Source organism: Macaca mulatta, chromosome 2, assembly GCF_049350105.2.
Source record: "Macaca mulatta isolate MMU2019108-1 chromosome 2, T2T-MMU8v2.0, whole genome shotgun sequence".
Classification (NCBI taxonomy): domain Eukaryota; kingdom Metazoa; phylum Chordata; class Mammalia; order Primates; family Cercopithecidae; genus Macaca; species Macaca mulatta.
Window position 1 is genome coordinate 8,214,703 of NC_133407.1, and position 24,039 is coordinate 8,238,741.

A 24,039-nucleotide genomic window follows, 5' to 3' on the forward strand; every position below is an offset into this window, starting at 1 on the left:
CCTATTTTTGCATACAAAGGTAACATGATGTACACAATATTCTGTGATTTTTGTACCTTTTACTTAATAACTGTTAGAGACCTCTCTATATCAGCATCTGTGATCTGTCTCCACCTTTTAAAGCAGATTCCTAGTATTCTGTTAAATTTATATAACCATTTTGTACTCAGTCACATTTTCATGAATATTTGCTGTTTCCAATATTTTGTTAACACCAACAATGCTCTGATGAACATCATTGCATATAATAATTTGTGCCATGTGTAAGGGGTACGTTCACGTATCTTGCGAGGAGAATTCTTGCTGTCAGGGCATATTTATTTTTTATGTTGATGTATATTGCCTACTTGTTTTCCACATAAGCTGTACAGTTTTCCCAAACATATAAGAGAGTATTTGCTTCCCCATATTTATCCCTCCTCCCTATAGTATCAATTTTTTGAATCTGCCAATCTGATTATAATTCTAAGGTATGTTTATCTAATTATGACTGAGGTTAAGCATCTTAACAATCATTCGTTACATTCTTTCCACATAACCATTTAGTTCTTCATTGTACCCTGAAAGATATCCATCTTCTCTCCACTAGTTTAAAATGGAAGCTTAAATAAATTTGTTTATTTGAGTCTAAACTCTCCATTTCTAAACTCTCTATTCTTTTACATTTACCTTATTATTTACATGTATCAGTATTACTTTTTGTCAAATGCATAGATTAAGACATCTTAATATACAATAGGTTAGTGCCTCTTCTTTCTTTCAGAATTTCCCTAGATATTCTAGCTTTATTTTTCAGTGGTAGTGATGGAGTTGTTTCATAAAATAAACACTGAAATAAACCTGGTTTAAAAGAGGGATATTATCGCAATAAAACAGGGAAAGCTTTATGCCTAAGGTTGGGTTAGACCTGGAACTGAAAATGGTGTGTAGGAGAACAAAGAGTACCAACAAAGGAAGAAAATTGACTAAATGTTCCAAATATGAGATAGTATTAGAAACTCAGAAGTTTCCTGGAATAAAACATGCACTTGGATGCGGAAAGTTATTAAGTAGCCAGCTAGGGCTGGAGGTCAGCATTTATAACCCCTACTTTTACAGGCCTTGACAAACAGTACTGAAGTTCTGACCTTAAACTCCTTGGGCTCTTAGTACCTGTAAACATGTACCCAACATTCCTTCCCCTAGCACGCACTTTATCAGTCACAAGGAGCCATTATTAATGCATGTCCTGGTAGGAAGCGTAACTTACAGGGAAGCCAGTAAGTTCTGAAAAGAAGGAAATAAACACAGGCACCAAACCATGATCCTAAGCTGATTGTCCTTTAAATATGTCAAGATCCAGACTTTTCAGTGTCACTTCAGTGATCTCAACAATAGGGATCTTGTGTTTGCCACTATTCCAGGTAACTCTCTCTCTTTCTGGGTTAAGGTTTCCAGAGGTACTCTGAGGACTTGATTTGCTATAGGTTTATATGTGAGCAACTTAACTGTTCTACATTTAAAAGATTTCTTTCAAGCGTTACTAGTATCTTATGATTTCTTGTATTCATTGGTCAGAGGGACAAAACAAAATGTCCATGGCATTAGTCTTATTTCTCCTTTAATTAGTTCTATTGCTACTGAAATAATGTGATTGCAAATTTAACCTTTGTTTAACTTTGCTATGCTGTAATTTTTTTTTTTAATTCAAAATGCTATTGACACAGAACAAAATGCTATGGCTGGATTAATTTAAGACGTGTTTACTATTGCCTGCAACCATACTGGATGCTTGACAGTTTTTCAATGCTGACTGATGTAGACAGAACCATTTTAGGATTTATTTCAGTTCCTCTGCTCCAGCATCCCTTTCTGACTAATACGTGCATCTCTATATCTGTGCTACTTCAATGTAAGGTACCTGAAATATTTAGATCTAAAGTAAATTATGGCTTTTCTTACCTCTTCATAATAACTGGAAGTTTGAAAGGTAATGTGTTGGCAGTTAGGTGCTAATAATTTAATACTGTGTACTATTGCTAGGTTACAACACACACAAAAGACATGGAAGTGACCAGAAAGTGAAATGCTGGCATCATTTATCTGTTAAGCTGGATCCCAGATGATTTCATCTACTCATAAATAAACTTTCTTTATGGACAAAATGTGAATGTTCACTTTCCTTTCACTTAGTATGCAAATCTATTTGCAGCATCCTAGCAAAAAAGAATGCAACTCATTTTCTGTGCTTATAAATTGTTCATTACCATGCTCTCTGATGGCCAATTCATGGCTCCATCTGCAACTCCACAAATCTCTTTGCCCAGATAAACTTGGTGGAGTAAATACAAGGTGCTGAAGAAGATGTATTTGGGATTAAGGGGGGAAAAGACACATCTCACATAGAAATCCCAAGTCTATCATTTTAAATTTTGTAACTTCTTTTACTTTTATGTGCATGTTATAGTCCAGGAAAATAAATACTTCAACTGACCTCATCAACGAAGTATTTAGAGCTACATATAAATGCTATTTAAAGACTTTCTCATTGTGCGAGGAAGGAGTCCTGGTTCAAAGGGTCAAGCAAGCAAACAGATAATAAAACCTTTAGAAAGAAGCGCCTTTTTCCTTGTGATTTGGTGTATGAGATGTTGTAACCTATGACACTCAGTGCAGACAGCTAAGAGCATTATTTTAGAATGCTTATAGTATTGGTCTTTTCAAACAAAGCAAACAAAATGATTACTTTTTTCCTCTTCTCTGATAAAGAGAAGACTGTAAATCTCAACTGGAATGTCATGTGATCTTAAATGGATCTTACCCTTAGAGCAGGTTAAAGTCACCCTTTCATGAATATATATTTAATACCCATTAATGCTGATAGGATTGACTTCTGTTTCCATGTATGTACTTGGAACTTTTTTTTTGCGTGAAAATAATACTCACTAATAATGAACCGCTGTCCTCCAGCTAAAACATGAAAAGAAAAAATGCAAGGTGCACAAAAGCTCTTTAGAGCAAGCAAAATCTGCATATAGAAAAAACAAAAATTGTCGTAAAATCCATTTATACTGGTATGTAGAAATGGAATCTGGTTCAAAACATACATCTTCTGCCACTGCTGAGCTTAAGAATCTACCCAGAGATTTTTTTCAATTAAAATTCTGTGTACCAACAATAAAGTCTGCTACAGAGCTTTTAATTAAAAAAGCAAACGAAATGATATAAACCCACATTGTCTCTAGGCGCTGCTTGTATTAAAGGATTAGATTGATGAGATGTTTGGATTTTATTGTTCTACAACATGTGTTTCAGTTGGTGCTCTCGGACCTACCATGTGAAGAAGATGAAATGTAAGTAAACACCAAAAAACTACATGTTTTTATTTAGCATTTAAAAAATTCAAAGTATAAAAAAGGCTCAAGTCATTAGAAAAAGCCCAGCTGAGTTACAAATGATCATTATAATCAGAAGAAAAGTAAATAGTTTGTAAATGCAGATTGCTCAATTTTTTTTTTAAACAGGAAAGGTAATTTTCATTACGATCAGCTTTGTTAACTAAATAAGAGGTCTAGCTGATTTCTAGATATTTTTGCACACTGAATTTCTCTTCCTCAAGGTTTCAAGGGTATTTTAAGTTCATAAAAGAATCACGATGTTATCTATGGCTGCATCCACACTCAAAAATCACAGTGACCAAGGGAGGCAGTTTTCTGTATAACTCAGTTTAAAATACAAGCAAATTAATCAAAATTCTAACCTGTACTGTGTGTATATTTCAAAGTGCTCGTGATATGAATTATGTGAACAATTGACTCAGTTTTTTCACTTTTTGTGCTATAGACTTAATGGTTCTCAGAATTCTATTCAGGAGATGAAGAGAAGGTGCCATTCATAATGGTACCGATAATTAATATCTGTAATTCATTGTTATTTAGTGTCAGAAAAGCACTTCCACCCAGCACTATCTTCTCCTGGTTGCAGCCCTTACTGTTAGCTGTTTTCATTGCCTGTTACCCTCAAAGCCATGCTCCGTGTATAGCAGGATGCTTATGCTTGTATTGCACAGCAGGGATTGGGACCATCCACCTGTTTCTGGTAGATCATCTTATGGTTAACAATCTGCTTATTAAATTTGTGCTGCTCTTTCAGCTTTTGCGTGGCTCTCGATTGCTATTTCTTTACGTTAATTTTGGAACTGCTTTTTCACTCTGTCTTATGCTGTTTGTGATGAAACAGAGGATTTGATTGTTTGCATGCTTATCTGACTCCGGATTTCCTGGCTGCCCTTATCTTATCTCCTTATCTTCTGCCTTTGACCCACACTAACAAAATAAAGAAGTTCAGAATTGGAAAGGATCTTAAATGTTGAATCTAACTCTAATCAACGCGACAGAAAAAATATGATATTAAGAAAGTTTTTATGCTGACTTTAGAGCTACTGAGGCTACTGCTCTCCCTTTTAGGTGAAGGAATTGAAACTTAAGAGAAATAGTAAATTAGTAGTAGGGCTTCAACTGGTACTTAGGTATCACATTCTTTGGCTACATCATTTTGCATCTAAGTGTCTGTAATGTTTGTCATTATTTAGTACAATTGCTTTTGAGTAAAAACAACACAAAACAAAACCCTCAAATGAAATGTAAATGGGCAGAAAATAAAAACAAAAAAGAGAGTGGCTGGGAATGTAGGGTGGTCGTATGAGGTAAGAAAATGTATTGAAGATGGGCACAATATCTCAAATCTTTTGTTATCACAAGACAGTGTCAGTGGAATGAATCTATAAGGAAAGTCACGCTGTTTTCTGCAGGAGTAAAAAGTCCCCTCCAACAAAATCCTCTTTCTCTAACTATATTTATACAAGAGACTTCAGTTTAGAATCGCTTCTTTGATCTGGGACATTATCTCCTGTTAAAATACACTACCCAGCTAAGAGACCATATTCATCCATTTACCAGCACTGCTATTAGACAGTAACACACAAACATGGCAGATTACAGTGAAAAGGACCATAAAGATGGCCTACTCTAAATGTCTTTCAGAAATAAGAAACACAAAAGGACAGTAACTTGTCCAAAGTTCACGTGCAAAATGGACACCGGAAAGGGAGACTTGGATTGGAATGCAAGGGAGTATCAAAGTAAAAACACGAAACACGGGTCGCCTAGGTAGAGGCCATGGTGGAGGAGGTGCTGATTAGCTAGAAATAAAAACATTTGTATTAGTCAACTTCCATGTTCCAAGAATTGTGCAAAACAATTTGCATATATTTTCCATTAAAAAAAAAAAAAACTGGTCGATCGACCAGGTGCAGTGGCTAACCCTGTAATCCTAGCACTTTGGGAGGCCAAGGTGGGTGGATCACCTGAGGTGGGGAGTTCGAGACCAGCCTGGCCAACATGGTGAAACCCCATCTCTACTGAAAATACAAAAATTAGCCAGGTGTGGTGTCACACACCTGTAATCCCAGCTGATCAAGAGGCTGAGGCAGGAGTATCACTTGAACCTGGGAGGTGGAGCTTGTAGTGAGCCGAGATCGCACCACTGCACTCCAGCCTGGGTGACAGAGCGAGACTCCGTCTCAAATAACAACAACAAAAAAACTGGTCTATTTTATTATTACCTATTTAAATTTGTTTTCAAACACCAGGGTATGTTTTTCTGATCCAATCCAATTATTTTACTTTTATAACTCTATTTTTAACATGAACAAAGCATTGGTGTGCTGTCTTTGTATAAAATTTAAATGCTATCAGTAATTTATTTTATGAAATAAAACATGACAGAGCCCCTCTTATCATACTTCTAACTTAGTCCTCTTCTGATAAATTGCCAAGGACACTGATGTGCATGAATCTACAAAAATAGATTGATTTATGAAACATAAATATGACTATACATATAAAAGATTCTATAAATTAATTGCATTGATAGATTTTCTAATGACATACCACATCTTGCTTGGCTTCGATAAAGAGAAATAGTTTACTCAGGAGTAGGAAAGCAAATTAAAAGGCAGAACTTGGACTTGGACCTGGGACTGACTCCCGAGCCCAGAATTTCAACCACAAAGTTATATTGTATATCCAACATTTAATCAATTACACATCTGGTGAAATACCTGAGAGATACACAGTCCATTCATTCTTTGAGATAGTGTACAATTTACTACCAGTTTCTGGGTGATATGATTTGTGACTCATCCATCCCTCAAATTACTGTAGCTGAATTGTACTTTGGCCTATGTTGTGAAATGACTTTTTAAAAATAACAAAAAAAAAATCATGAAATTTGTTGTTGAATTTATTCTGAGAATACTATGGAAAACACTGTTCTTATGTTAACAGTGCTCTCTTTGTGAGGCCTCATAGCTTGAATTTTTCTCTCGGTTCTATGCCAGGAATAGTTGTACATCTGGTGAGTAATGCTGTTCATTTTGTTAATTTTAGAGGACACTACATAACCAATATTCTCTCTCATTATGTTAGCTGCTAGGAAGCTTAAGTCAGATCTACAGTTCAATTCAAATTTTATATATGGTATTTACTATATTCGGTTTACAAACTGATCTCACTATTGGCCTATTCTCTTTGTCTGATCCTCACCAGGCTCTCATTTCCATTTTTTAAAAAATTTTCAGTATTTCCTTAAAGCATTTGGAACACGGGATATTGGATTCACTCAGGCAATACTCCACACAGTAATATGAGGTTAGAACTGGCTATTACTGTTCCCAGTTGCACCACTACATGGTGCTAAGAGACATGGACTCTGCAGCCAGAACATTTGAGTTTAAAACCTAGTTCTACCACTTCCAGCTATGCTAACTTGGGCAAGTTACTTAATGTCTCTGTGACTGAGTTTTCTCAGTTGTAAAAGGAGAATTATAATAGTATGACCCAAACGTATAGGGATGGAAGTTTGAGAGTCCGTTATTTCACATATAGTTACACATCTGATTTTAGAAGAGTGTCTGCCCCAGAAAATGCTGAGAGATGTGACAGAGAAACCAGTGGAGCAACTCTGCATATTTCTTCCTGAATTTATCAAATTCGTAAACGTAGAGTTAATCTAAGGTCCACAGATTCTCAGCACCAAGAAGAAGAATAAAGATCAACTCATCTCACCGTCCGTGTAGCACAGAAATCATCTCCATGACATCAGAGTAACAAAAGGAAATCATTCTGATAAGGACAGAAATTATCTCCTTCAACAACGAATTCCAGATAATTCTTATTCCAAATGTCTTTCTCACACATTAGAGTCAGCTCTCAACGCCCCCGATGATTATATTTCTTTTTAGCATAATCATACCGATTTGACCAATCTCTGAGGAATAATTTCATTTTCAAAAATATAACGTTTCCCATACTGACTATCTTGGAAGTAATATTTGAGTAATTAGAATACTCTTAGTTTTTTAGGAACTCAAAAAGTATCTGTTTAAAACTTGAATTTAAGAGAGAAATGGAAATAATGTTTAGGGAGGGGAGCATATGGAGCCAGAAGACACATGTGTAGTTCTCTGACTAGGTAGTGACCTCCCCACTTCCTTTCTCCACCTTAAGTCTCAGTGGTACACTGTGCAAAATCCTAAAGGTGAATAAGCGATCTCAAAGGTGCCTGCAATTTAGAACTTAAATGATTACTGCATTTCTCCAGCTAACTGCTTCCTAGCCATGTTATTGCTTATCAGAAGCTCCACCAGAGGGTGCACCAGCTCAGAAAGAAAAAGTGAAACAAGTCGGTTTGGAAAATTGTTAGCGCAGAAAGAAAAAAAACAGAGGGCCTTAAAAATTAGATTTAAGAAACAAAATGAGGTGGTTAATATTTAGAATTGAGTTCAACTATAAGTAAAGGGGCTATTTTAAAATAGAAAAAAAGAAAAGGAAGAGGAGGGAGGTGGAATAATCCGTATTCCTGGTCATGAGCTTAGATGTCACAATTCAAAACAAAACAAACAAAACAAAACAAAACAAACCCTTCTGCTTTATTCACTGAATCAGGACACCAAGAGAATTTCCCCACTTCTGCCTCTTAAACAATCTATATTTTTAATGTTTTAATTTTTTAACGTAATATTTTAAAGTTCTTTTTACTACAAAGTGATTCATGTACATTACAATAATTCAAACAATAGTAAAGGGATAGAGTTCTTCATAATGCCATCTTCAAGAGAAGTGGGCACTTTAGTAGTTTGGTGTATATTTATGTCTGGTAGTAATTTTGGTGAAATCATTGTACTTGTGAAAAATAATATATACAAAGTAAGATTGAAGTCTCTATACTACTTAGCAAGACTTATTTATAAGCATGTCTACATTATTTTTGATGATTTAATAATATTCCTCTGTAAGTATATCCCATTAATTATTTTTCACATCTTTTATTGATGGTCATTTGTCTTAGAATGCTTTTTAAAGTCTTACTTCAGTTGCCATTTTTTTTCCAGCCATACTTGTGAATTTTTTTTCTTTTTTTCTTTTTTTTTTTTTTTTTTTGAGATGGAGTCTCGCTCTGCTGCCCAGGCTGGAATGTGGTGGTGCTATCTTGGCTCACTGCAAGCTCCGCCTCCCAGGTTCACGCCGTTCTCCTGCCTCAGCCTCCTGAGTAGCTGAGACTACAGGCATACCTGTGAATTTTGCTAAACACTCTGTGTGCTCAGAACAAAGAGCAAACAAACAAAGAACAGATAGAAAAAAAAAGCAGCAGAGATTTATACGTGGAGGGGGATGAAATCATCTGTAGGCTGGGTGATTGGTTTCTGTCTTAAACGTTTGTGATAAAATTTTTAAATGGACACCTCACATATGTTAAAAGTCATTTCTGACTGATATGATGATGTGATGACACCCTGCCTCCTCAGGGAAGCTAGACGTAATAAATTAACTGACATTTATGAATGTCTTCAAACTGAAATGAACTGAGTTATTTTAACAACGGCTGAAGAAGATATGATTAAGTATAGTGTCTTCTCAGAAGCGTATCTGACTGTGAATAACAGATTTCCACTGCTGAAGCACAGAATACCTTAAAAGTAGTTCGTATACTGAGGTATGAAAAGCGTCCATCAGCCCACTTACATTTAGTGTGCCACGTTAGGCATAGTGAGGGACTCTACGCCTGCCGAGTTATACCTCCCAAAAATCACTCTGTGAACTTTGTCTGTCTGTGACCTTTTAAAACTTGTCTCAAGAATGATTGAGTTGTGGCTAGACACACACAGGAGGGTCAACTTCCTGACTGAAGGAATCCACTTCTAACTCCTTGGTAAATGGTAGGTATGGTCACATTCATTCATTTTCCTCCTGGCCTAATTTCTTTCCTCACCAATTGTATAACAAGAGTGCAAACAGTTGTCCGATGCCTCCTGTTCTCTACCAAGATGTTCTTCCCTGGAGAATTTGAGTTTTACGTGACTGTGGGTTTCTAGATGAACAGTATATAGCTATAATGGTTATCTGCCTAACACCCGACACCTGTGATTTGTTGTCCCTGAAGAGTTAGTCACTGCCTTCTCAATGCATAACAGTATTTGTAACTCTAGAATCAAACCCATTATAATGCAATTATCTGTTTATATATAATCTGATAATTTCACATTTACTTGTATTCTCAGTGCCTTGAATTGAGTGGGCATAAACATTTGCATAATTGTGCTGGGTGCCGGGAGGTGTGGGCTGGTATGGGAATAGGTAGATGATTGTTCTGGAGAAACAAGTGTGATCAATACCAATGTTATTGGGTGAAAGAAATAGGCTTTGGCTATCCAGAGTTCCAGGACTAACCCTCTTCCTTTATCACCAGGTGTGTAAATTATAATGATCAACACCCTAAAGGCTGGTATATCTGGTAAGGATATCTTACTTCTGTTTTACATGACAGTTGGTGGTATATACACACTCTTTCTCCTAAATAATTCAAGATGGTACATGAAATCATACAGCTTAAGGAAAGATTAGGGGTCATGCAAATGAATATAGAAATATCACTTGCAGATTGTTGGCCAATGTTTCCTTAAACACTTCTTGTGACAAAGGGACTCACTATTTTTAAAAATAAGTTTATTCTAGAGTTGAAAATCTTTAACAGCAAAATAATTGTTATTTTTGAAAATATAGTAGAAAAAAACATTGTTATTGAAATCTCCTTAAATGACCCTCCACTGATACTAGTTCTGGCCTTAAAAGCCATTCCAAATGACCACTAGCTCTTCTATGAGATAATCCTACAGATTTTTTTTTGTTTCGAGACAGAGTTTTGCTCTGTCACCAGGCTGTAGTTCAGTGGCATGATCTTGGCTCCCTGCAACCTCCGCCTCCTGGGTTCAAGCAATTCTTCTGCCTCAGTCTCCCAAGTAGCTGGGACTACAGGCATGCACCACCACATCCAGCTAATTTTTTGTATTTTAGTAGAGACAGGGTTTCACCATGTTGGCCAGGATGGTCTCGATCTCCTGACCTCATGATCTGCCCACCTTGGACTCCCAAAGTGTTGGGATTACAGGCACGAGCCACTGCACCCGGCCCCTTCAGAAATCTTAACCTCTTAAATCTTGACATTTGTATATTCTAAACTTAACATTGTCAGTTCACTCAATTAGCGGGTTATCTCCTTAAAGGCAAAGACCCTCTCTGCCTACTTTTGAATTCCTAACCCCAATATCTAAAGTGTGTGCAGTTGCTTAAATACTAACTGGGTGGATGAAAGGATGGATGGATGGATGGATGGATGGATGGATGGATACATGGATGGATGGATGGGTGGATGGATGGATGGCTGAAGGGATGAATGAATGAATGGACGGATGCATGGATGGATGAATGGATGGATGGATGAAAGGATGAATGGATGAATGAATGGATGCATGGATGGATGAATGGATGGATGGATGTCTGAAAGGAAGAATGGATGAATGAATTAAGACACTGCCTTTTAGAATAAGCCTCCAATTTCTAAGGAGAAAATGATTATTACCACCTGGAAAAGGCCAAAGAATATTTCCAGTTCAATGGAAATGTATGGGTGGTGGTAGGAAATTGTTTAAGGAATTCGGTGTCCCACATTGCTTGTGGCCAGTCTAGCTGAATCCTCACCCCACTTCTAGGTAGTAATGGAAGCTCTTAATTTCCCCGCATGCTCTACCTCATTCTTTTCTCGGTTACTTTTGGAGTCAGGATCCTGCTGCTGGTTTTGGTGGCAGCTCTTCTCTGTGGAGCAGTGGTTCTCTGCCTCCAGTGCTGGCTGAGGAGGCCCCGAATTGATTCTCACAGGCGCACCATGGCCGTTTTTGCTGTTGGAGACTTGGACTCCATTTATGGTGAGTTGTCTATACACTTCTGGACTCTTTTTTGATACTTTGCGGTTTTGTGGTGAATTGAGAAGCTGTTCTCCCAAAAGCAGATGTCTGAACTTAGAAAAAGATGTGGCTTATTGGAGACACCATTGACTGCATTGAGGAGACTTTAAAGGAGAAAATGTCAAAAGAAAGGCAATCCCAGAAGAAAGAAAATGTGTCTGGGGAACTGATGCACAGTTGTATAAGGAAAGCAACTAAATAGTTTGTTGTTCAGCAAGCAGAAGAGAAGGAGTATGCAGGGCTGGGCAGTCCAGGTGAATGGTAGGGTTTAGGGTACCGAAAAGCATCTCTGAGCTTTTATTATCAACCTATCTTAACTTCTATTTATAATCTCATTTACTGAGCTTTCTATGCTTTACTGAACTCATCTGAAGTAACATTGAGCAACACTTTCCAGATTGTCTGCGGTCAAGGCAGAATCTGAAATTCCGTGAAGTGGTCTGGAGAATGTCAATTTTCATCCCCTTTCATCTCAGCATCCTGATCCTGTCAGCTTCCGAGCCCCTCCCAAAACCATGCCCTTCCCTTCATTTTCCAGTTTACATAAGGAAGTAAAGACTGCAGGAAATTAAGGGCTTAGAGTTATTTGTAGCTGCCAGCCTTAACTGTGAGCAGAAGAAAAAAACAACTTACTGATTTCTGGGAGGCCGTAATTGATAGCTATTTCCTCATCTTAAGTATTGTCTCAACCAGGACTGTTGTGAGACTTTATTCTAAGGTGCTGCATTACACACCACAGTTACCTCGAGAGTGCTTAACAGAGATAATAGCCAAAGCCATCTATCAGAAACTTGGGCCACCATGAAATTTGCAACAGATGGAGTAGGGTGTTCCCTGAGGAAAACTAACAGCAAGATGAAAAGTGGGGTAAAAATAAACAAAAATGTGTTAACATCAAACTTAGTTTTCTAAGATAATGATTATATTCACCTCCAACATTTTTTTTCCTTCAAAAGTTATTTAACAGAGGCAACACATTATCAGTTTGGGAAGTGGTTATTTTAGGAAGGATAATTAAAGTCTCCAAAACAATAGTTCTTCCTCCTACAAAAGCACCTTCCACGGGGCATAGAGAGAAATAGGATTACTGATCTTTTAACAAAATATGTTAGTCAAAGGAGTCAACATGATAACATTGGACTATTTTTCTTTATTTACGTAGAGGTATTTAATAAGTCAATGCAATCATGCTGCTTTTATCTGAGCTTAAGTTTCTAAAAAGAAAAATGCAGCCTAGTATTTTCAGCTCTTCTCTCACTTTGAGAAAGACCTTTTCCTCAACTATCTTGAATCTTAAAAGAATTTTGTTTTTAATTTTAAGTGTATTATTAAGCTAACAGTTATACTGTTAAAAATTTTAAAGCAGTTTATGTGCCATGGTTATATACCTCTTTATCTAATGTTTTTCTATTTCTTGCATGGCAGTTTCCATACATGCTCTTGAACTTGGCTGAACAGCCATGAGTGTGAGAGAAGGTGTTGAGGCTGATGTACTGCTTTAGCACACTGCATGTGCTAGCACTGAGTGATGGACAATAGACTCGCATTCTCTATATTACTCTGAAATCATTCAGAACAGGCACACACACAAAAAAACAACCCCTTGGGGGTAAACTGCTTTTTAAAAAAAATACGGTCACAATTTTTTTTACGTCTGTCAAATGCTAAGCAGTAATTTGAGGATTTTCAGATATTATCTCTAACTCCTAAATATCAACTTGGAAAAGCGACTATTATTTATCTTAGAGGATGTTATTTACTTCTCTCACTCTCAAGGGGAAGCATGCATGCATAGATGTTTACTGCAAGTCAACGAATCGAGCTTAAACTGTCCAGAATTGGGAATAGGGAACCTATGAAAACGTAGGCTGGTCACTGACAGCCCAGCCCATCCCTGGACACTAAGTACAGCCTCACTCTTTGAACACCTACAGTTTTCGATAGAGCAGCTTTTCAGTGGTAGGGCTTTTGCTCCAGGATCTTCATGCCCATCCTTACTCTGTTCTTTCCTCCCAATTCCACTGGTTTAACTTCTGGATCTCATTTTGCTCAAGAAACATTTAAACTCTTCCATCCTGAGATGCACTGCAAATCTCTCTACTATTGATTCCCATTACGTACTCTGTCCTATTTATCTTTTCTTGTGCCTACGCTGAATTGATTGTTAGGTTGTTCCACCCACTGCCCATGTTCCATCGTGTTCCAGGGATGCTCAGGATGGCAGGACAGGCAGGGAACAGCCATTCATACAGTCTTTGATGTGGATATGGTGCCCAGAGCTGAGCTTTGTGGCATTCCTGTTTCTCTTCTCCAAAACAAAATACAAAAGAGTAATTTAGGAAGTGGTGATCTCCCATCTCTAGCGACTTCTTACCTAGTAATTTCTGGAAGTAAATTTCAGGCAGTCAATATTTTAAGACAATTTGAAACCTGGACCCATGCTAAATTTACGTTCCTCACTGGATCTTCATGATACCTTCACTTCTCCATACAAATGATTCTTCCTACCTAGTATTTCTATAAAAAGAAGCTGCTTTCCAAAAGGGAAGTTAAGAGAACCACTTGCTTTTGTGGCTACAGAAGGAGGTGAGGGTCAAAACCGCAGCATCTACCTCCGCAGCTCCCACAGAGTATGTGCTCACAGTTAAGAATTGAGTCCAGCTGCCTCAGGATTCATACACCCACACTGAGGTTATGGGACTGTGCTTCTGAATTTCCCTCACAGTCCCTGTTCAGAAGAGAAAGAGAAAAGTGAGAAATCTCTGGAATGACACAGGTGACATGTTAGAATATAAAATAAGGTTTCTGAACTCCCTGCCATTTCTTGAGCACAAAGGAGAAGATGGGATGTTCCCCACTGAATACAGAATGTGGGAAATGGGTCATTTGAAACATTTTAATGGAGAGACTAGATTTGATATATTAATGTTGGGTTCCTCCCAGAACTTAATTTTTAAAATTTTTATCCAAACTTATTTTACTTAATTATCACCATTTATTGAATACATTAATTGAAATAGCTCGGCTCTTCTGACCTGTGGAGCAAAGGTTTGACCCTCAGGATCTCCTGGAAGCTGCCCTCAACTAAGCAGAACTCAGAGGAAACTTTTGACTGAGAAACTGAGGTGGTCAAATTGTGCTAATGTTAAAATACATAAAATAGAACATTTCTTTCAATCAGAACTACTGACACTATTACATGGCACAGGTTGCCAGTTATTCTGATTAGAAATACTAAACAGAAAGAAGAAAACACTTGGCTTGGATCCTTATAAGAGGTATTTAAGGAAGGTGTTGCCAACACAGCCCATCCCAATGTCTGGTGAGATTTCCTGTCTGGGAGAGGTCTGTGGGATCTCACCCAAACACCGCAGACCCCAGTAGCATTTCCTGGACTAATGTTCCCGTCTTTTCACAGTGCTCTGCTGATTCAGTCTTTAGATAACTGGTCTTCCTTCCTCTTCATAGGATCTATACCCCTGAAGTGTGGGTCCTTAGACTCGGGGCTTCTCAAAAGTCTTGGATTCAGTAGAAAAGATCCTGGCACTTACTGTGCTCAATGGACACTCTCCGTGTCCACAATATGTCAGGAAGCTCTTACCCTTCAGAAAGGGAAAAATATTCCCTCTGATGCCCCCTGTTGTGGGCTGAGCTGTCCCCCACCCAATTTCATATGTTCAAATTCTAACCCCAGTTTCTCAGAATATGACTACATTTGAAGATAGCGCCTTTAAAAAGACAAAGACAATGAAATTAAAATGAGGTAATTGGGATGAACCTTAATTCAATATGGCCAGCATTCTTATAAGAAGATATTCGCACACAGACAGACAGGCACAAAGTAAAGACCATATAGAGACACAAGGAGAAGGGTGGCCATCTGCAATCCAAGGAGACAGGCCTCAGAAGAAACCTACCCTGCTGACACCTTGGTCATGGATGTCTAGACTCCAAAATTGTGACAAAATAAATCTCTGTTATTTAAGTGATCCAGTCTGTGGTACTTTGTTATGACAGCCCTAGTAAACTAATACAACTCCTCTCTTGGGGAGTGAGGAGGAAGAGGGGCTGTCAGAGAAAGAAGAAGAAGAGAAGATCAGAAGAAAGTCAAGAAGGCAAAGAAGGAGAAGATGCAGAGCAAGAGAAAGAGGAAGAAGAGAAGAAACAGTTTAAATCAGAGATATTTTAAGGACTAAAATTCAAACCTACTTATTTTATACAGACTCTAAATTCTTCTTTTTTTCTTCAGCCCCACTTCCTCTTCCTGGTCACAGCTCCAGAATTCCTCCTCTTTCTTCTCCCCTTGTTATGCTCCCCTGAACTTAACTCATCTTCTGGATCTGGTTCTCCTTCACCATCTCTGCTATAACCCAGAAAGCATCCACTCAATGCCTTCATGTCTTCTCAAATGGCATCATCCATGCTGTAGCTTCTGAGACCTTATTAGTTCCTTCTCTGAACTGTCAAAGATGAATAATTCTAGTATTATGTGGGTGTATTTTGTTCAGCATCCATGTTTAGGTAATTTTTTTTCATTCGTTTCGATGTTTTCTTATCTTAGTGTATCAGTCCATTTTCATGCTGCTGATAAAGACATACCTGAGACTGAGCAATTTACAAAAGAAATAGGTTTAATTGGACTTACAGTTTCATGTGGCTGGGGAATCCTCACAATCATGGTAGCAAGCAAGGAGGGGCAAGTCACATCTTACATAGATGGCAGCAGACAAAGAGAGAGTAAGGAAAATGCAAAAGTGGAAACCCCTGATAAAACCATCAGATCTTATGAGACCTATTCACTACCACAAGAACAGTATGGGGGAAGCCACCCTGCCATTCACTTGTCTTCCACCAAATCCCTCCCACAACACGTGGGAATTATGGGAGTACAAATCAAGATGAGATTTGGGTGGGGACACAGCCAAACCATATCACTCACTATCTTACCTAATTTAATAATGCCTTCAGAATATCTCCTAAGTGATAATACAACTGAAAACACAGAAGACTTCCTGTATTAGTCCATTCTCACATTACTATAAATAAATACCTGAGACTGGGTAATTTATGAAAAAGAAAGTTTAAAATTGGCTCATGGTTCTGCAGGCTGTATGGGAAGCATGATGCTGACATCTGCTTGGCTTCTGGGGAGGCCCCAGGAAACTTAAATCATGGCAGAAGGCAAAGAGGGAGCAAGCACTTCACATGGCTGGGCCAGGAGGAAGAGAGAGGGAGCGGGGAGGTGTTACACACTTTTAAACAACCAGATCTCATGGGAACTCACTATCACGAGAACAGCACCAAGGGTATGGTGCTAAATCATTCATGAGAAACCATTTCCATGACCCAGTCAACTCCCACCGGGCCCCACCTACAACATTAGGGATTACAATGCAACACTGGATTTGGACGGGGACACAGATCCAAATCATATCAATCTACAACCAGTTTTTCCCCCCTCTCTAAAATGTGGAAATGGGAAGTGAAAATACACATTGAGCCACAGACAGTGATTTTTTAAAAGGAATGTATGCAAATTTTTAGTAAAGATTGAGGAAAAAAAAAGAGAAAAATCATGAAAATTCTCACATGACCGTCTGTATCCCAAATCTCTATTGTTTGTGATCATTGCTCAGCAGTTCATAAATCCAAGGACTATAATTATGACAGGATAAAACAGATATTAAAAATAGTTTTTAAAAAAGATAAGGATTTTGGTTTTATTGATTAGGTTAGTTGTTTTGTTTTGTTTCTTAAATTTGTATATTAAAAGTAGGCAATGTCAAAGGAATTTTGGAATTTATTAAAAATGAAAGGTTATTTTTATTTTAATTACTAAAAATGAGGATGACAATAATGTTTTATTAAAAATAAAGTTGTGATGCTGAATAAAAATCCGTATTAATGAGGAAGCAAGACATCTAAAGATAATGGAAAATGTTTGGAGTTTTGGAGGTGAGAAAAGGACAAATAGAGCTTGAGGCAGAAAAACAATTAACTATGCATTAGAAAAGAGAGAATTGGAGAACATAGGAGAGGGACCCCCACAACTGTTTGTCCGTGTTTTTAATAAAACATAATCAATCACATAACATTTAAATAAGGGTCCCTTTGCCTCTATGCCATGAGGTCTCTGGATTGGAGCTGGGTTCCCTCAGGCTTGACAAGGCTTCCCGATGAGGTTCCCTGCCTTTCCTGAGCTGATTGCAAGATGAAGCCCAAGGGGACACCCGTCCTAGGGACACTTATCTTGGCTTAGCTTCTCATTGGGGCAGATTGCTTGATAATGCAACTATACAATCTCTCTGACCCCATTTCTTCTGCAGTTTCAGGGATAATCTTCCCTCTTTCTTATTTCTGGGAAAATAGAAATACCAGCATTCCAGCAGTGATTACATATGAGTGCTCTGTGCTGGGGATAAAAAAGAGGGCTCCAGAGAGGTGAACAAGAAGCAAGGTCTTACAGGCTCTGCTCTCTTCTCCCTCCAAGTCTCCCAGGATTCTTTTATTTTATGATTTTTCAGAAATGTCATTTCCCTATGTTTCATGTTGTATGTGTAAATATTCTGTGACTTATTTTCAGTAATAAAAAAGGAAGTATTTCATTCACAGATTTTCATGGAAAGACGCGATAATAGTAATGACTCATTCATTGAGCATTTCCCAGGAGCCATGCCCTGTGCTAACACTTGACATCCCGAATCTCATTTATTCTTCCTTATCACTCTATGAAAGTTCACTATCATTCTGACCACTCTACGAATGAGGGAACAAAGGCACTTAGAGATTAAGCAACATAGTAAGTAGATGGCAGAACTGTGATTCAAATTCAGTTCTTCTGGCCACTCCCATAGAAGAGAAAGGAATGAAGTAAAGGAAAGAGGAGAAATAGGTAGAAAGAACATATAGAAAGAGGTGAAGTCTATTTGAGTGATTCTTAAAAACATAGGAAATCTCCACTCTGGCTATAAAAACTAAGCAGTAAGTGTATTGGTTTTACAAAATTAAACAATAAACTCTGATATCTTAGACAGCAGTTCTGTAAAAACTATAGGATTTTTGCTGGCATTTTTTATTCAGTTCTCTCAGTTTCTTAATTTGTCAAAAGATAGAAATGTCTGCTCTCCCCAGTATCCAATCACTTGATATTATATGTAAACATGCTTTGAAAAAAGATTGAAAACTGATATAACCTATATTTGGTTTTCAAAACTTCCTGAGCACATTGGCTTAATTATGTTTACCCAATGCCTTGTGGTTTTAATAACAAGTTTAAGATCAACAGCAAAATTTGTAGTAAGAAGATAATGAAAGTTTTCTACAAAAACAACTATGAAGACTCTATCACTGGCAGCACAATATTGACAGTGGCAATCGTAGACATAAATTGGAGCTAGTACAAATAATAGATGTGTCAAGTAGTTTGGTTGACCATTTCTAGGCAGAAAGAGAGTTACCTTTGACTTTGTACTGAATACACTAGGTGCAGTTCACCAAGGAAATAGCCATCATTCATTGCAAGTATTCACAATGGAGGAAATTACTGGGACAACTGTATTTTACCAGTGTTAACTCTGATTGATCAAGTCCCACAGACTTATCTGACATCAACCCAAACTTACAAACTGCAAAGGGCTCTAACTCTGTAATACTTTTCATTTAATAACTTCTATATTATAATTAATAATGATAATGTCTAAATCATTATTTAACTATGAAAAGAGGATGGATTGAAAAATAATATTGTAAATAAAAGAAGATACATGCACGTTCCTAGCATTAGTACAGTTCTTGACATATTGTAATAATAATAGTAAACCCTGATGCATAATTACTGTGCCAGGCCTTGTTTTAAGTACTTTATACTCATTTAGCCTTGCTTTTATAGAGGTAGACACTAGTATTATACCTTTATTGTCTAAGAGAAAACTGAGGTAAAAAAAATTATGTAATAACCCAAAAGTAGACTATTTAATCAAATAGATAACTCTAAGAAAAGTGCTAAACCAGAAGGTGAGACATATATTCTAAATATGCTCCACCCTTTACATACTTGAATTATTAGTCTTTGCTCTGGTACCTGTGAGATAAGAAATAAGACAAACGCAACTGTATGAAAATCCATCATTCTAAATTAACATTATCCTCTTCAAAGTAATCATTTTGAGTAATCTCCATATGGATCCTAGTGAAGCAGCTAATGTCTAATATGCAACTACTCTTTGAATTCTTTTGATCGTTGTGGCATGTTGTTTGGAATATTCCTAATGGCATCAAATCTTACTCCTTTAAGGAAGGTCAGCAAACTTTTTCCATTAACAGACAGATAGAAATTATTTTTGGCTTTGCAAAATGTATGGTCTAGGTGGGGACTACTTATCGCTGCCATGGTAGTACAACAGCAGCCATAGACAATATGTAAATGTATGAATAAGATTATGTTTCGTAAATCCAATATACAAAAAGACGGAGGCCAGATTCAGTTCAAGGGACTAGTTTCTTTTTAAAGATGAATTTTTAGTGGTTGCTATTGTTTTGGCAAAAGGCAGTCAAAATCATTTAAAGGTGGGTAAGGATCCAGGTGAATATATCCAGGTGAATACATATTCTTTATATATAAGCATTTATATATATGTGTGTATGTATGTGTGTATGCGTGTGTGTGTGTGTGTATATATATAAACCATCTTTATATATATATATAAACCATCTTTATATATACAGCCATATATTAATATAAAGATGGTTATAAAATAGCACTATTTTTTTTTGTGTTACCCAATCTTTCAAGGAAATACTAACAGGCAATTTCCAAAAGAGCCATTAGAGTAAGCATATTGTCTTTCTTTCAAAGTTACCAGTTAGTGAAATAAAAGGCCAGTTTGTAATAGTTAATGTCCTGTATTATGCCTAATCTAGAAGTCACCAGCTTTGATTTCAAAGTATTTTTTTAAATTTTAGAATATATTCCTTTATTGTGTGTATACTTTAAATACATGCTTTTCATCACCGAGCTTAACATTTTTACTATTTACTAAAGAGGAATAATTAATTACTTGTATTAGTTGAAGTTTGCAAACATAAATGTAAAATAATACAATTTCAAAAGTGATATTTTAATTTTTCTAATGCAACTTACATTTCCCATGTTGGGAGCATTAGCTGAAATGCTATTAGTGTTGAGGAATCCTGTTTTGTGATGTACAAAAGAGAATATTCCTTCTAGTTTCAGTTGCTAAATTGTAAATGCTTCTTGATGGGTTAGACAATGATGATTTCATCGATTCAGGTAAGTGATTTTTTTTTTGCTATGGTGACTAAACCTTCCCTGCAAAGAGCAAGATAGTTGTAATTTTTTCTCATAGATACAAATAATTTCCTGTTGCTTCAGAAATGCCAGATTTTATTGGGCAGTTCCTGTACCTATGTTTTATGCTCACTAGAAAGATTACAAGTCTTCATCTTTCTCTTTCCAGGGACAGAAGCAGCTGTGAGTCCACCTGTTGGAATTCACCTTCAAACTCAAACCGCTGACCTATATCCTGCTCCTGCTCCATGTTTTGGCACGTTAGGCTCCCCACCTCCATATGAAGAAATTCTAAAAACAAGCTGATTTTAGGTGTGGATTATCAATTTAAAGCATTAACGACATCTGTAATTCCAAAACATCAAATTTAGGAATAGTTATTTCAGTTATCGGAAATGTCCAGAGGTCTATTCATATAGTCTGAGGAAGGACAATTCGACAAAAGAATGGATGTTGGAAAAAATTTGGGTCATGGAGATGTTTAAATAGTAAATTAGTGGGCTCTTGATGTGTCACTGCTGTGTCATACTTTTATGCTACACAACCAAATTAATGCTTTTCCACTCACACCCAAATAGGCAACGATTAGGTGCTGAAAGTTGTTTCCATCACGTTTAGGGCTCCACTGCAGTATACATCACACCATTTTCTGCTTTAAACTCTTTCCTAGTGTGGAGTCCATAAAAATTATTATAATTTAACAATAGCCCAAGCCAAGAATCCAACATGTCCGGAACCAGAACCAGAACCAGAAAGATAATATTTGAATGAAGGTGAGGGGAGAGAGTAGGAAAAAGAAAGGTTTGGAGTTGAAGGGTAAAGGATAAATGAAGAGGAAAAGGAAAAGATTACAAGTCTCAGTCTAAGAGGTTTTATGCCTCAGCCTGAGGAGGAAGAAATTGTAGATAGAAGGTAAAGGAGATTGCTGAAGATTTGGAGCACGTTTAATGACAATACGGGGAGAAAAGAAAAGTTCCCCTTTTACAGGAATGAATGTGGACTCCATAGTCCATAGTGTTTCCCTGGAGCCTCAAGGCTTGGCATTTATTGCAGCACCATTCTAAGAACCTTCGGCATAGATACCTGTTCTCATGAGGACTGCAGAAGTAGCAATGAGATATCTTCAAGTGGCATTTTGGCAGTGGCCATCAGCAGGGGGACAGAAAAAAACATCATGCCATATGATCTTCAGCTGACAAATTTGTTGAACAAAACAATAAACATCAATAGATATCTCAAATTTAACTTGACCAAACTTATTTCCTAATCTCCTTTTTCCAAATCTGTTTTATCCAAACCTTCCCCATCTCAGTTAACTGCAACTGTTGCTCAGGCCAAAAAAATACTTGGAGCCATAGAAGCTAGGGTAATCCTTTGTAATAAACTATCTTAAGAGCAGTTTTAGGTCCACAGGAATATTGAGCAGAAGGTAGAGAGATTTCTTATATACACCCTGCTTTGACACTTATATAACCTCCCCCATTACCAACATCTCTCACCAGAGTGATACACTTCTTATAATTGACGTGCCTATACTGACATCATTATCATCCAAAGTCCATAGTTTATATTATGACTCACTCTTGGTGTTGTACATTCTCTAGGTCTGGCAAATTTAGAATGACATGTACCTACCATTACAGTGTCCCACAAAGTAATTTCACTGCCCCTGAAAGTCCTCTGTGCTCTGCCTATCTATCCTTTCTTCTCTCCCTTCTAAATCCAAACAACCACTGGTCTTTTTATTTTCTCCATGGCTTTGCATTTTTAGAATGCCCTATAGTTGGAATCATACAGTATGTAGCCTTTTCAGGTTAGCTTCTTTAACCTAGTAATATGCACATAAGTTTCCTCTATGTCTTTTCATGGCTTGATAGCTCATTTCTTTTCAGGGTTAAATAAAATCCATTGTCTGCTTTACCAAAGTTTACGTATGCCTTCACCTGGTGAAGGATATCTTGGTTGCTTCCAAGTTTTGGCAATTATGCATAAAGCTACTGTCAATATCCATATGCAAGATTTTGTGGAGATATAAGTTTTTAACTCCTTTGGGTAAATACCAAGAGCATGTTTGTTGGATTGTATGTTTAGTTTTGCAACAAAACCACTAACCTATCTTTCAAAGTGTCTGTACCATTTTGGAATTCTAGTGGCAATGAATGAGAGTTCCTGTTGCTCCACATTCTCACCAGCATTTGATGTTGTCAGTCTTCTGAATGTTGGCCATTCTAATAGATATGCAGTAGTATTCCATTGTTGTTTTAATTTGCAATTCCCTAATGACACATGATGTAAAGAAACTTTTAATATGTGGAGTAATCTTTTTATAATATAAGGAGCATCATGTACTTTTCTACTGGTAGTCTGGTATGTTTCTTCCAGGGCTAGAATGTAAATCTTCAAGTGAAGGAAATCATTGCCTGTACTTAAGTTTTAAAGTAATGTTTCCTAGTTCTGGAAATCCCCGAAAAACTGGAAGAGGATTTAATGGGGGTAAGGCCTTATGAAAGTGAGGGTGAGTAAAAGCCAGACACAGCTGACTTAGTGCTGTTAACATAATCTCACTTGTATCTGCTGATGAAAAAGATATGAAGAAGCTTGTGTTTATGTACTGCAGTAGTCCCTGGTGTGTGTGTAGGGCTATATGGTGAACAAACTGCTTTCATATATGCTATCAGATTTTATTCTAATGACAATTTTGTGACCTGGCTATTCCTAACTTCAAATTAAACATGGCAGAATGAACACGTCTACTCTCTTCAGAAACCTACTGATTATAGGAAAGAAATTAAAATGTTTTTAAGTCACAGAGACAGAGATAAGAAGATGACAGTAAGAAGAAAGTTAATCATAAGATTTTAGTAGTTGGAAAGATGAATGAGATGGACACAGATGGTTGTCATGATTGACTGAGACTTTGAGTTTCTCTGCTTTGCTAAGTGTCATGGAAGAAATAGAATGATTAAGCTAATATTTGCTACGGCAATCCAGAAATGTCCAAGCATTAGAGGCAAAAGAAGTGAAGAGAATTCTGAAAATGATAATGAAGTTAATCTATAGGAAGACAGTATTGCAGCAGCCCGAAGAAGAGCCAATTCCAATCAGAACATAACAGCAATGAGCTACAGAAAATAAGAGGAATGATTAAAGAAAAATATACATGTAACTTCAATGTTAAATTAGTAGTAAGTAGAAAACCGAGGAAGTGAAAAAAGGCATTTATTAAATCCATGAAAAACAAAAATTAAATTAACTATAAAATGGTTAAGCTATGAAAATTACAAATAATTAGTACTGTTAAAAATGGTTAAGTGATGAATAATGTAAGTAATATTTAAATTAATTAAATTTTTTAAATTAATATTTTAAAATATGTATTATTTATATTAACAAG

The 24,039-nt window shown here is 36.9% G+C and overlaps 1 protein-coding gene across 1 annotated transcript; it reads left to right on the forward strand.

Annotated features, from left to right (window-relative positions):
- The first annotated feature begins 1,202 nt into the window (after window positions 1–1,202).
- TMEM207 (transmembrane protein 207) lies at window positions 1,203–23,777 on the forward strand. Its single transcript, XM_001093355.5, has 5 exons — window positions 1,203–1,403; window positions 3,295–3,332; window positions 9,787–9,831; window positions 11,157–11,299; window positions 20,815–23,777. The coding sequence occupies exons 1-5, from the start codon at window positions 1,329–1,331 to the stop codon at window positions 20,949–20,951; spliced, it is 438 nt and encodes a 145-aa protein (XP_001093355.3). The 5' UTR covers window positions 1,203–1,328; the 3' UTR covers window positions 20,952–23,777.
- Window positions 23,778–24,039: the final 262 nt, after the last annotated feature.